Source organism: Cuculus canorus, chromosome 3, assembly GCF_017976375.1.
Source record: "Cuculus canorus isolate bCucCan1 chromosome 3, bCucCan1.pri, whole genome shotgun sequence".
NCBI classification, from domain to species: domain Eukaryota; kingdom Metazoa; phylum Chordata; class Aves; order Cuculiformes; family Cuculidae; genus Cuculus; species Cuculus canorus.
This window is the reverse complement of record NC_071403.1, coordinates 87,005,797-87,020,167: the sequence shown is the minus strand read 5'-3', so window position 1 is coordinate 87,020,167 and position 14,371 is coordinate 87,005,797. Positions and strand designations below refer to the sequence as shown.

At 41.2% G+C, this 14,371-nt stretch overlaps 1 protein-coding gene across 15 annotated transcripts in view; it reads right to left on the bottom strand.

Moving 5' to 3' along the window:
* The window catches only part of WDPCP (WD repeat containing planar cell polarity effector), a 164,706-nt gene that overhangs the window by 8,921 nt on the left and 141,414 nt on the right, over positions 1–14,371 (bottom strand). For 5 of the 15 annotated variants that reach the window (XM_054063066.1, XM_054063072.1, XM_054063065.1 and 2 more), the window contains 3 exons: positions 9,639–9,774; positions 5,217–5,249; positions 1,506–1,606 (listed from right to left, as the gene is read on the bottom strand). In XM_054063066.1, coding sequence (XP_053919041.1) covers positions 1,506–1,606; positions 5,217–5,249; positions 9,639–9,774 — 270 coding nt within the window. The other 10 variants (XR_008449200.1, XR_008449203.1, XR_008449201.1 and 7 more) reach the window with 7 other exon arrangements.

Here is a 14,371-nt window from a genome sequence, read left to right as displayed (position 1 = left end):
ACTCACTGAAAAACCCAAACAAGAGTACAGTTATTAGGTAACTTTCACTCTCTTGATAGGACGCAGCTATATTATATCCTGTTATTCAATGGATAAATTAAAATATTTAATATACTGTTTATACAAGTCTATACATGCAGGACATGTATATTCCTTCAAATGCTACACCAAGTTAAAGTAACAGTCATTCTTATGTACAGGGCAGTGTAGAGACACAAGGCCAGCAATAGACTGGAGATCTCACATCATCGTGACTTAGTGGGCAGGAGCGGGATGCAGGCGTTGTGATGGACCCGTGGCTGCAACACACCTCTCTACCTGTATGGGGTAGCTGTAGAGTAGTGGAGCTTGGTGTGGGCTGCCCGCCCCAGCACTTGTCTTGTATCTTGCGAGGTCTTTGTGGCCTGAGTGCTGTCAGATTGCTGCTGGAAGTGCTGGAGGATGAGGCTTCGTGTTACAGCTTGAGCCGAATTAACAGCTGCCAACATCAAGAAGTCCTGCTGCAGGGAATGTGCTTCTGCCCCTCACTTGGTGCTGTCTGTGGTGTCCTCTGATCCCCAAGCAATGCATTTTGGCTGAGGGGATGGACAAAAGCCCACAGTAAGAAAACAAATCAGTTTTTTTTTTGCTGGTGGTCTCTTATGTGATCCCATAAGTGTGGGCAGAAGGCGGCAGTGAGGGAGAAGCAGGACCTTCCCATTTCAGTGATGGCAAGCTGCTAATCCAGCTTCACTGTAACACGGAAGCACACCTGTAGCTGGCTTGTCTGAAACTATCTATTTCAATAGTGGCTATAGGAACTGCAGGTACATCTTGACTTCCCAATTCAGTGTGCCTGGAGACTGGCTCAGTTCCTACATACCTGCCAGTACAGCGAAGGGACACCCAGACAAGGCAGAAGATAAAAAAATCCTCATCTCACCCCTTGTGCAAATACCCTTACATATCCCTGTCTGGCTGACTTTACAGGATGACTCTTTAACCATGATTTTTCTCATGCTCCTTCGTTATACTGTTGCACTATTTTGAATCTGGTATGATGAGATACTGAACACTGCCGAAGGAAGATGGCCATGTCCATTTACTGCAGAAGTAGTGTAAAACGCTGCTTCACAAGCCATGTAACTGGTTAATCTCTGCTACTGGGGGACCAGGCCACTGCACATCGAATAATGGAGCAACAACGACCAAAACTATAATAAACACTGCCTGTCTTCGTTAAAGAGTCAATAGCTCCCCAAGATAAAGAGATCAGTTTGATATAATATAAAATGAAGAGATGAAGCTAGAAATAATGGAATATGATCAGCTGATTTATTCTATGTCACGAGAGCCGGCAGCTGAGTCCTCATGCCTCTCTCCGCTAGGTATACACAAACCAACCTCATGCTGCAATCTGCTGCCTTATTTTCCTTCCTAGGTCCAAGTTCCTTTTCAAGATATCAATTACCATTATTTCTAGCTTCACCCCCTTGTGCATATTTGAAAGCAATTTGTTCACTCACCTTCCTGGCTGCTGGAAAAAGGTTTCTCCATCGGGGAGGCGGTGCAGCTACCCACTGCAGCCTCATGCTCATTGTCCTCTGCCTGTCTGCGGCTGGTGGGTCTTTGAAAACAAAACAGAAGTGACAGGAGGGGAGGGAGGAAGAGAGGGAGGAAGGACTGAAGAGTTGGGGAGACACTGGATAACAGACCAAAGCTGTTTCATTTTCTATGTTTTTTCAAGTACACAGCAGCCTGTGTAATTCCCTGGCTGCAAACTGTAGCTCTTTTTTATCACATGCCAATATGTTTGTTGACTGAGCGTCATTAAGATCACTCATTTGGCCATGTAATCGCTCCAGCACTATCTTTTCATTCAAAGATGTGGTGTAAACCTGGTGTGATTTGAAGCAATGAAAGTTTTGTTAAGCAGGACAGGCTGGGGATGTGCGACACGTAGCAGGTGCCTGGTACTGCAGCAGGCCTGCACAGAGGCAGCTGGGCGGATGCTGGGAGAGGAGGATGTCAGATCCAAAAAGCAGCACTGATTTTGCAGTTAAATCCTGTCCCCTACACCACTTCCATCACTGAAATTCAAGTCGTGAAAGAGCTGCAGGGAGGAATACACCAGCTAGGTGTTATGGAAAATTTACATGGATTTTTTTGATTGATCGTGTTTTTTTTATTTTGCCAGTCGCATTTTCACTTGTCATTAATTTCTGCTTATGGAGGCATGTGGAAAGGCAATACTTTCCCAAGGCAGTGGAACTGGAAATTTGGAGGTCATCTGGTGCTATCTTGGCTTGCTGACTCACTGCTCGTCCTGCAGTCCATGAACTGCCAAATGCCTGATGAAGTCCAAGGGAGTGTTGCCTTCAGCAATAGCTGAACAGAGAAAAACCTCTTATGCCAGGGCAATTGGGAAACTCCCTGGGGAGATTCTCCTCATTTGGGTGCCTTCTCCTCCTCCGTGGACATAGTGATATTTTACTTGAGGGTGGCTTTCAGATATGACAGCAATGCAGATCTGAGAATGAAAATGTGAAGCCTTTTGTGTGGCATCCAATTTGTTAACCAACACAGTGCGAAATCTCATTCAGTTTTGATAACACAAATAATACATTCCAGACACAAAAAGCCTTTTATTACTGACAAGACTGTAAATAATTAAAGAAAAATCTCAGACTTTCCCTATGCCTTTGTCTTCACAGTACCAGTCAGGCGACAGCTATGCAAGCAGCTGGGCATCTGTAAAGCAACTCTCCCCATCAGCTTTCCAGAGACATTTTTAAGCTCCAATAATGCAACTCTCCCATCACGCTAAGCTTTATTGGTTCAGCAAAAGAAACTAAGAAACTTCATTGGAGACCAGATTATGCTGGTTGCAAAAATGGAGGGATTCTTCTGCTCTTTGACCCCATTATCTCCTCCGTAGTGTCTTGATCAGCTTTCTTACACACAGCCTCAGATTCTGCTGAGACCTGCAAATTGCTTTTTTTGGCTGCCAAATTGCCATAACCCTTCTATCTTTATGTTTTAAAACAGCTTAAAACCCTCCATCCTCTTTGGATGTGCCTTTAAAATTGACCACTACTGGGAGGATTTCATGTATATCCAAAGGCTTAGAAGAAGATGTTACTTCTACTGAGCTTCTAGTTTTACAGTCAACAGACAGGAAAAGCCCAGCGGGGATAAAAGGAACTTAACCAGTTCTGTCTAATGCATATAAATCTACCTAAGAGCTCAAGGCACTGGAAGTACTCAATGCACTACATTTATCTGAGTCTAAGATACAGAAATGGGTCTTCAGCTCACATGCCACATGTCCCATTTTGATGCCAAGTTAATATGAATTAAGAGACTGAGAAGAATAAACAAGGTCAGTCTGGGCTGGGCCAAGTTGAATCAATGTAAAATAATTGTCAGTATTTCCTTCAGCAACACTGGTTTATCTTGGCTCAGGATTCTCGGAGCTATAGATTATAAAATGTTTTCAGTGGAACAGTTGGCAGGCATTTTATTGGTTTTTCTTTGTTTTGTGAATGCTGGAAAAATTTCCATTAAGTATACACGCTGCTCATGTGATGAAGCAAAACTACTCTTTCAAACTTTTCTTTCTTCAAGTGTGCAATGCGTTAATATGTTAGCAATCCAATTTAATCAAGAGGACCTTTGCCTGAAATTAAAAGGCCATAGAGCATACCTCGATGCATCTCAAGTATCTATGGGGCAATAAGAGTTAACTTCATATTTTCAAGGTGCTGTATGCACACTGACTAATTAATTTGCCCAACAACTCTTTGAAGTTGGTAATGTATTACCTCAGTTTTACAGATGTAGAAATTGATACTGCAACTTTGCAAAGAGCCACACATATTTGCCTGTTGTTGTGTTCTCAACGCATGTGAAACTCCTGTCACCTTCACTGGGGCTGAGCAATGGCGAAGAATGAGAAGGGAGGCTGCAGCAACCAGGTGGGATTAGCACTGCTGAGCTGCCGGATCCCACTTCTGTGATGAATTTCCTCCACCTCCACATTGCCACATCCTCACAGCACACACAGAATCATAGAACAGTTTGGGTTGGAAGGGATCTTAAAGATCATCTAATTCCAACCCCCCTGCCACAGGCAGGGACATGTCCCAATTAATCGAGTTACTTTTGAACTGAAAATTGCTAGGACAGTTAGAGCAGCCTGTAGTAGTATGCCTGGACCTGTGGCTGACCCTATTTCTCAGCCTATATTCCTGATATTCAAGACCAGGTTTTGTTCCTGGTTAAAGACAACTTTTAAAAAACATAACTGATGGTGGATCAATTAACAGAAGAGCCTTAAGTGTGAGGAATGCTTATTTAGTTTAATTGCACAAATTATCCACTTAAAGGGTTTTTATACATGACACACAAAAAGGGACCCAGTGGAGTAACTCTAATTGTCTCTCTCTTTGCGTTGATTTTAATTCAAAATATACAAACATGCTTCCGAGCTTAATAAAAACTTGTAGAGCAGTAGAAATATGTGCATCTTTAAATACATATTCAACAAGAAAATTTGATGATAAAAATCACTGTGATGAGATGTATATATACACACTTTTGCTTTCTATCCTAATCATTTGTATTAAAATAAGAGATATTCTAATTAAAATCAGAATAGTTCTGGTTTGGGTGATGAGGACAAGGTAGATGAATAACAAGCTGAAAAAGATCCCAACCCAGCTTCACATTCACATTCACACTGACATTTCCAACAAATGCAAGAGATTTAAACCTGCAATGCATTATGGTAAAGGAACAGAATGACACAGTGACAGAGAGGAAACCCACATCACAGTTACCAGTGCCAACAGCAGAGAAGCGAGAACAGCCATAGTTCTGTGCTGACTCTTACGTGGCAGATTCTGGCACAGTTGCAGGCACTCACTAGCTGACTCATCCAGAAATAAGCTGTCCTACAGGGAGTCAATCAGTTCCTTTAACATGTTGCCGAGAGGATCAGTGTGCTACCTTGGTCCTCAGAACAACAGTGTCCACAGCTTCTAAAAATATTTTCCTTCTATAGAGGGAGCAAAAGGATTATGCTGATCAAAACTTTTCCATAAACAGAAAACAAGAATAATGAGAGGACAAGGACTGCTAGGCTATAACATATCAGACACTTCGAAGGAGAGAATGGCATGGTCAGTGGCAAATCTAAGATAGATGAGAGCTTTGTCTTGTAACAAATTACTCACCGAAGTGTGCATTGTTGGTGGTATCTAACTGTCCTGTTCATGTTAAGAGAGAGAGAAATCACACAGTAAATAATGTGTTTATCTGGAGTGTTGTCCTCTTATCACGGCATAACTTACTCGGTTGTATGTGTGCACCATTCAGAATGTTGACTACAGTTCTCTGCCGACAGCCACACTATTGCTACTTTCATAAAATCTCATGGAGTTAAGCCAGGTTTCTCTGTCTGTAAAACACGCTTTAGTCTCAAACTAAGTTCTCTGCCTTCTGACTGCAAGGCAAGAAGATAAGCCAGACTTTGCCTAGAGAAAGTTCTCAAAGAAATAAAAGCTTTGAGACCATTTTATGAACGATTTTTTTGGTTCCAGCCTTTTCTGTCCCTGTCTCCATCCAAGGCTACTGCTTTCTGTGTTAGACAAAGGAGATGATGATGTGAAGAGTTAATTGAAGTCATTTGTTAATCATACAGCCTGAAAACTGGCTATTACACATATGCAGATGTCAGGCTCCTTGAAGGGCATCACTAAGAAGGTTTATTATGCAAGCTAAAACGTCTTCTGCTAGTCTTCTGCTAGTCTTCACAAGACCCTTGCCCAGGGCTTCTGCCAAGGTGTAATTCATGAGATATTCAAGCGTCCTCAAACCTGTCAAAGTTGAAATACAAGAAAGAAAGAAGTCCAGGTATGTGCTGGAGATGAAACTTGGGTGAGATACACATCTGGAACAGTATCTGGGTCTGACAGGGATGATGGTGCTAGAAATTCAATTGATTTAATAGGTTTGGTGTAACTAGCTCATACAAAGATGAAAAGCCAAGGCAGACAACAGAAGATTCTGGGAAAGAAGAAAGAGCAGCCATTGAGTACTCTTGCTGAACACCTGCAAGTCCTGTCCTGGTATCTTACAGAGACACCAGGGGAACCACTGCTTCCCAGAAGATAGCAGAGCCTTGGAGTACTTGAATACATGCAGGCCAAGTGCATGAGCAGTGCCGCTGACTTTGTGTGACTTAAAATTAACTCCTACAGATAAGGTTATGGAGTATGTATTGCAAAATTATTGACATTGAATACTGATGCTTAACTTGCAAAGAATGGATTGCTTGTATGTTGGAAGGGAGCTTGGGAGGTGATCTGGCCCAATGATCTTCGCAAAGCAGATTCAACTGTTTAGCTAGATCCAACTTTAAGATTGCTTCAGCTTAGGTCTGCAACCCAGCAGGGACTTGTGCAGAATAATAGAAATGAACCACCACCACTGGAGAGCATCCCGGACGTCAGAAAGACAGCAGCAGTACATTCCGTCATGTTAAACTTGAACAATACTCAGAGGTCCAGATCTGAGCTGGTTCTTGTCACATCACCAGCAAGGACATTTCCTGTAGGAAGTCATGGTATGCCAAAATGCAGGGGGCAGAGCAAACAAGAGCTGAAGACTAATCTTGCTCTCCAGACTACAAATCAAGTCCTCAGAGATAAAATCTCAAGGATTTAAATCATGCCGAGGAGGTAAATGAACAAGTTGCCTGCAGTAATACATATAAAGCATGGCCAAAGTGACTTGGCCAAAGCAGGAGGCTCTATTATCATAGAATCATAGAACGGTTTGAGTTGAATACCTTAAAGACAATCTAATTCCAACCCCTCTGCCATGGGGTTGCCAGACACCTCCCACTGGATCAGGCTGCCCGAAGCCCCATCCAACCTGGCCTTTAACACCTTCAGGGATGGGGCAGCCACAGCTTCCCTGGGCAATGTGTGCCAGTGCTTCACCACCCTCATTGTGAAGAAATTCCTCCTTATGTTTTCTTATTGTGCACAGGGTTAGGGAATAGAGAACAATGGTAGTAAAGGTATTAAAAAATGGAATTTTGTCTCCTTTTTTGTCTTGAGAGGAAAGACTTCAGAAGTAAATAGGAAATTATTCAGGATGTACATTTATCTCGCTGGTGAGCAGAGTCTATAAATACCAAAGACAGTGTTAAACAGCATGAGAAATGGAGAAAGTCAATAATAAAACAAAAAATGACCAAGCCAACAAACAATGAAGGGCCTTTACAGGAGAGAGGATGTCCTGATTATCGATTTTGAAACTACAGGTAGTGGTTGGAGGCTTGGAAGAAGTGGACAGTGGAAATGTCACATATGAATTTGCTATGTGGGAAATCACTTAGAATAATAATGTTGCTGTGCACCACTAAGATGCTCAGCAGTGAACACTAAACAGCTGCAATTTCATAAATTTCACTGCATTTTAGTATGTGGTGCTGCTGTTATCTTCAAGGGAATTCACTGACACAGCAGAAAGCAAATATGATTTAATTTTGGATTCACATGTTGGATCAATTTAAAGAAATTTTCTCAAGTGCTGTGTAACCATCTACCCATTATAATCTATGTCCTCTGCTGATGTCTCAAATCAGACAGACAAATCTCTAGTAATGCTGGAGTGTCTTGGCCTGAGAGATGAAACATTGCAATGACTGCAGAACTGAGAATGTCCCTGTTTATATAGTCTCCTAACACGCAAACCTTCCTTTCTTTATAAAATTTCTTCACATAAAGAAGTCTGAGGCAGACTTAGCAGCAGACATATCATAGAAAACAAACTCCCTGAAACTGGAGGCAAAAGAAAACCACTGTCACCCGCTTGTAACTATCTGTGGGTTCTTTTACGCAGACAGCAGAGGTTCTCGTAGTCACCTGTGCCACAGCAGGTGACCATCTCAGCCAGTTGGCGTTGTCATAGGGAGTGCCTTTAAAACTCAAATTCGTGTTGGCAGGCTTCAAGCAACTGTGGCCAGCCCAGGAGCCGTGAGAAGTGTTCTTTCACAGCTCTGCAAGAGGCAACCACAAACTCCAGATGCTTCTGGAGGAGGTCAGCTGCTAGCACTGGGTATCAGCGGGCGGAGGACTTGGTCATGTGGGTGGAGAGCTTGTGTTTTGCTCACCAACCTGGCAAGAGGCAAACAAAAGCCTCGGGAAATCCCAGCAGTTTATGCAGCTCCAGCACTTGCAAGGAGCCACTCGTGAGGCTCAGCAACTTTTGGTGACCCACCTGGGCTGGCGCAGGCAAATGTGGTCAAGACGGAGAGCCTAGGAGTAGGAGTAAAGTTGAACTCTGCAATCTCTCTCCCAAGACGCCTGGCAAAGACAGACGCGGGACTGGCAGAGACATGTGAGTCATAGCAACCTCCAAAAGGGAAAAGGAGAGCTGAAGGGGAGGATAGTGTGTTTATACCTGGGGATTGGAGGCATGTTGGGATTGCTCTGTGCTCTAAAGAGGGAGCTCCTGCTATTGGGAGCACTTGGGAAGTCTTCCGTAGTCAATACATTTTCCAGCATGATTTTACTGTCTTTATTACTTGTCCATATGAATAAAGTGCTACCTCCATTCCAAGTAAAGAGGGAATAATTGTGCACTATGTTTTTGAAAGTAGGTCCCAGCTCTTTAGATGGTGTCCTGTATCCTAAAAATTGTAGGCAATGTATAAAATAAATATTTCACTAGTGGTATGCAACTGATGTAATGAATAGTACGCCTAATCCTACAAAAGGTCAGTTTCTTCATGTGAGGTAAGCCAGAAAAGTAGGCAATACACAGACTACCAGAAGGAGAAAGAAATAGGTTTCTAACATACACATAGAATGTTCAGCACACTTATATACAAATAATTAGGGTGATTTGTCAGTGTGGAAGTTCAACATTTTACTCACACTGGATTTATTAAAAATATTCCTACATACAGTAGACATAGAAAAATAAAAATAAAAATAAATGCATGTATACACTTGCTTGGAACAAATAACTGTTTATTTTCTATAAAGAATGCTTGAAGAAAAAGGAGAGAAATATATAATTTTTTTATTTTTTGCAGAAGAGTTGTTTCATTGTAATTTCCCATCCATTGCAAGGTGTTGTGCTCATTCACTAGCAACAAAAGCATTGGAAAAAAACCAGTCATCAGAAATGTAGAGATCATGTTAAGCTTTTAAAAGTTCTGTTTATCACCTGTAACTGTTAATTTCCCTCATTTTCACAACTGTACTGCTGTACTTCTCTCTTCTACACGTTCACCAATGAAGCTACATTTGCCCATATGTTTTAATTAAAAATGGTTGTGCCACGGTGTATTAAATGCTTAAAAACAGTCTATGTTTCTGGTGATGGCTTTGTGTTACATCCTTCTGCCTTCCAAATTTTCCTTAGTTTATGCATCTTGATGTTTTATTGTGTTTCGTGTTGGATGCAGACAACAAGTGAGGTTGCTGAGAAAGTTCACAGTATCAAACATACGTACTTAAAAGTAGCTTAGTTAATTTTTCTCCCCTCCTTTCTTTTTTATGTTATGGAAATGCAGGATTTTCCTTGGCATCTCTGATAGACACACAAGTTCCCTATGTGCCTTTTCCTGTGCCACTCACCTGTGGGAAGAGCTTTGTGCTGGCAAGCTGGTGGCTGGATCAGGAGAAGGCAGGTTGCGCTCTCCACCAGGGTCTGAAGGGCAGTCAACGAAAGCTTTGTGAGATGGGTCTTCTTCACCTGACTGCCCCAGAAGTTCTGTTAAGATTAATCAGTACAGGGTATACAGTTATTTAATTTCAAAGTACTAATCAAGCTGCCAACTGTTTGCCTTAGATATCAATAAGAGAGTCTTCTGTTATGGATCAAACTGAATGGAAAATCGTACGCTTATGCAGCTTTCATCCTTGACTGTTCTCCTTGAAAAAGAGGCCGAGTAGCTAACATCAAGCAACAACAACATGTTGAAGAGTTTTTGGAAGGGAGGGAGTGTGTGTTGGCTTTATCTCGTGAGGAGGAAGTGCCTTCTCTAAGTTGTCAACTACAGTAGCTCTATCTGGCTGCCAAGGGCTGCTGCGTGTGAGTATTTCACTGTTGCTGTACAGATCAAAGTCTTACCAACTGGACTGTTCCACCGCAAGGGTATGTGTAACTCCTTCCTTTAAAACTAAAGAATATCCTTAGCTTTGTTTCAAAATATTTTGTTCACAATCAAGACCTGAAGTCTCCAGGTAGGTGAAGGGGGGACCTGCAGTTCACAGCTTCCAGTCTGAGCCCTTCAGTGAAGGAAATAGTTTGAAAATACCCAAACCACTTAAAAATATAGAGAAGGAATTGTGTATTCTAGGTGAGAGACTATAAATAAATAAATAAATACATACATACATACACACCCAGGCTAGCAGAGTTTAGGTCAAGGAAAAAATCCTGTTACAGATAAAGACTTTAACAGATTTTTTGCAAAATCTTAAGACTCTTTTGCGTTTTTTCTTTTTTAATCCTGTTTTTCTCCCCTTGTTCTCTGCCTTCCCAGATCCTGTATGAGCTAATCTGCAGAACAGATACCCACAGCAACACCATTGGCAGTGCAAAGAATATAATGCTCTTGAGACCACTGCCATACTGCAAGTTTACATTTTGGCTGGAGACCCAGAATGCTCACGAGCTTAGGATGGCAAATCTACTTGCAAGCGTTTCTGAATCTCTGAGTCTTAAAAAGCTAAAGCTGTAAGATTGCTGCAGACTATTACTACTATTCATGCTCCTTAAATAATCTTAGCATCTGTGGTGTGAGAGAGGGTGAAGTGTGGCAACCAATATGCCTTTCCCAGGTAACACAGAAAGTCTGTGCTGCTTTCTCCTACACAGGGAGAACTGCTGAAAGCAACTAACTCAGTCAGGCACAACACACATCTGACTATGCACACTATATTGCAATAAATAAAGGAGATAAACTTACCCTGGTGCAAATTATCCTCCACCTAGAATACAAAATCCAAAGAGAAAAAAAGGATACGGGAAAAGTGGTGTATGAGCAATGCCCTGTGTCTAGAAAACTGAAAATAAGGGCAAGGAAAGTGGATTTCTCTGGAGATCCCTCTTTGGACCCTGTCAAAGAGGAAGCAGCTGAGAAAAGGAGGGGAGCAACACAGAGAACTTAAAAAGGTGCAGGAGAAAATGGTTTTGATACGTGTGAACAACTCTGGGAAAAGGCTTAAACAAAATACATGTTGATGTGTATGTAGTTGATGTGTGTGCTCTCATGGGACAAACTTTGACAATCAGTCTCTGCTCGGGAACGTAGCTCTCACTGCCATACTTCCACCTGGGAAATGAGTCTTTGTTCCTGAAAAGCCTCCCCCTTCACTTGGCCTTAGCGTTTAAGAAGGGAAATGTTAAACCTTTTAGTTTTCTAAATGACAAAGCTGAGGCATACAACATGAGTCAAGCTAGTGTAATTTCTTTTCCCTATCTTTTTTTTCTTTTTCTTTTTTTTTTCATCTACTCAGCAATATCTAAGGCCTACAAAACTTATCCCCTTAAAGTTACAAACTTTCACCAATAAATGATGTCTATGGCTTATCCTTAGACATCAGTCCTGAGCCTGACCTAGCTCCAAAGAGCAGTGCCATTTCAGAATGTAAAACCCTGAGAGATGCTGAGAGATGAGCGTGCTCTGGGAAAGCAAACAAAATAAGATTGGGTCAGCTTCGACTTGATCTCTTTCCATTATTCTGTTGACTCACATTTTCTTGCAGCTGCTTAGAATCATATCTGAACAAATCATAGCCCTCTCGGACACTTCAGTGTAGCCCAGGCATGTGCTCTGTGTGGGACCTAGCAGTTTTGCAACACATAGCGGGCTACAATTTGGATATATTCAGTCCTCGTGTGGCATATTTCCAATATAAGAATGCTATGAGTGATTACAAACACGGCCTCTGACTTTGATATTTTGTGTTGTGGATGCACCACAGCTACACTTTGTTAAATACTGGATCTGCAGGAACCTCACAGAAAACGGAGCAGCCTGTTGTACACAAGCACACGTGTAGCTGAAACTGGGAGTGAGGGGGGGTTCGTTCTTACAGGAGTGCAAATAGATTTCTTTGCACTTTCATAGCTAAATTATATATCTGAAACTGACCTCAAGTTACGAGGCCTGAACCTATTCCAGTCTGAGTATACCACTGCAGGAGAACATTAGTTAGGATCAGATGCCAGTTCAAAGCCACAAAAACGTCTGATAGGAGCTCTGCAGTACAGCAATAAACATTTTTGTTGTGGCACACTGGACCAAGTTCCCTATGAAAGCTGCTACAGCAGGAAAACAAATGCACAAGGAACACTGTTTAAACAACACAGCCCTTCCCAAACCAGAGGCAACATATCCCACATTTAATTAGAAAGGGAAGGATTTGGGCAATGATGCCATGGAGCTGGGAGAGGGTGGAGGTCCTCACATCTAGATGAGAGCTCTGGCTAGGTTTTGGTGCTTGATAAAGACTTGACTTCCTACTAGCTTTGGAGGTATCAAAAGTTGCACCTAAAATTTCTTATTCAGGTAATCCGAGATCTTTGGCTTACTGTACAATAAACTCCTGCTGTCTTTAATTCTAACCCAGTATTTGCTTATCATGTTAGGATCTGGGGATTTGAATCTGAATTTGAATTTTAAAAACTTGAGAGTTGGTATCACGTCTAACATTGTTGTTTCATCATTAAAGTAGTTTATCAGATGCAATGATATGAATTATATTGTGTTACAAATCTTTATCTACAAAATCCCATTTGTCATGACCAACATTAGGATAATGTTGTACACACACAACCGCACCAGGCACATTCTGCATTTCCAAAATCTGTTGATGGCTGCCATTGCTCCACCTAGCACCCATCTGAAATAGCCCAATATGCTTCTTTACAAGTCTGCTAGAAGTTTTACTATGCTTCAATGAGCAGAATGCTTTCTGAACACCATACCCAGCTGATGAGATCTCATGCCTTCCCTGCTCAGACACATGTAATTATTTAACCGTATCTATTCTTTTTTGGACCTGTGTCTGCCAATCGGAAGCTGTTTCCATTCTCCAGTATCCTCCATTGGACTTTCAGGGATAAAAATGCATTTTAAAATGTGCTATCCCATTCTAAAATGAAAATCTTCTTTTAATATTGTTTGCAAAATTGACAGCGCTACTTAACAGAAGCCATTAAATTATTAACAAAGTAGCAGCTGCTCTTGTAAAAATGTAACCTTTACTGGGCATAAAAAATAAACTAGTTGATAAGTGAGAGATAAGCCATTTGACTCCTCCTTTGTGTGCCTGGCATGGGATGCAGAGCCAATTTCGTACAATCTGATGTTTACAGAGCAATTGTAATGTACGACCTCCTTAGGCAACAGGGACACAAGAAGCCTTTAAAATGCTGAAGCAAGCATTTAATCAGAACTCTTCATGCTGATCTTTGAAAAATTCAGTAAGTTAAAAAAAAATGTAAGTCTTTCTAAAGATAAAATATCAGTTTTTTTTGCTTCAGGAGTTGCAAACATATCCCAATGAACTCCAAGTGAACCACACAGACTTCAGATATACTGCTCTTTTTTTGGGGAACAAAAAAGTAAATAGTAGAGTTTTTCTGAAAGAAAGAAACCAAGGGTCTGAAGAAATGCAAATGGTTAAGCAAAGCGAGTGCTGTAAAACAGTATAGTTTAGTAATAACCCAATCAATCACACTTTGTTTTTTGGGCATGTATTCTTCTTTTTTTACCTGAATAGCTATTTCCATCTGAATAAGCTCATATCTCCTTTTCTTATGCATTAACTTCTTCCTTTTTTTTTTATTTTAATTTTTATACTGACCAGTTGAAATCAAGCTCTCCTTGCTTTTGTGAGTTGTCCTTTGGTGTTTTTTTTTTTGTTTTTAAGGCAAATAACTACTGCAGGAGGCATGAGATTGAGCATGACCCCATGCATTATCAAGTTGCTTCACCTTAACTCTGGCCCAGGTTTCCTCAAACTACATGAAGATATTTCTAAAGCCACTGGGTAAAATTCTTTTGGTATCAAAAACAGTGGGAAATTCCATTTCTGCCTTGAATGTGGTCAGGTCTTTTTTCTGGCTACAATTGTTCTCCTCAAAACATCTTTCTAAATAAACAGATTCTAATAAAATTGTCCAGTTCCGACAAATTCCTGCAGGGAAACCACACAACTTCATTTTTGTGTGTGGAAAAATATAACCTCTCTGCTTCTTTTGGTCTCATTTTCCATGGCTTCTTATTTTGAGATTATTTTTGTATTGTTTTGTTAATTCCTGGCACCGAAATGTTTTCATTTGATAAATATAAATT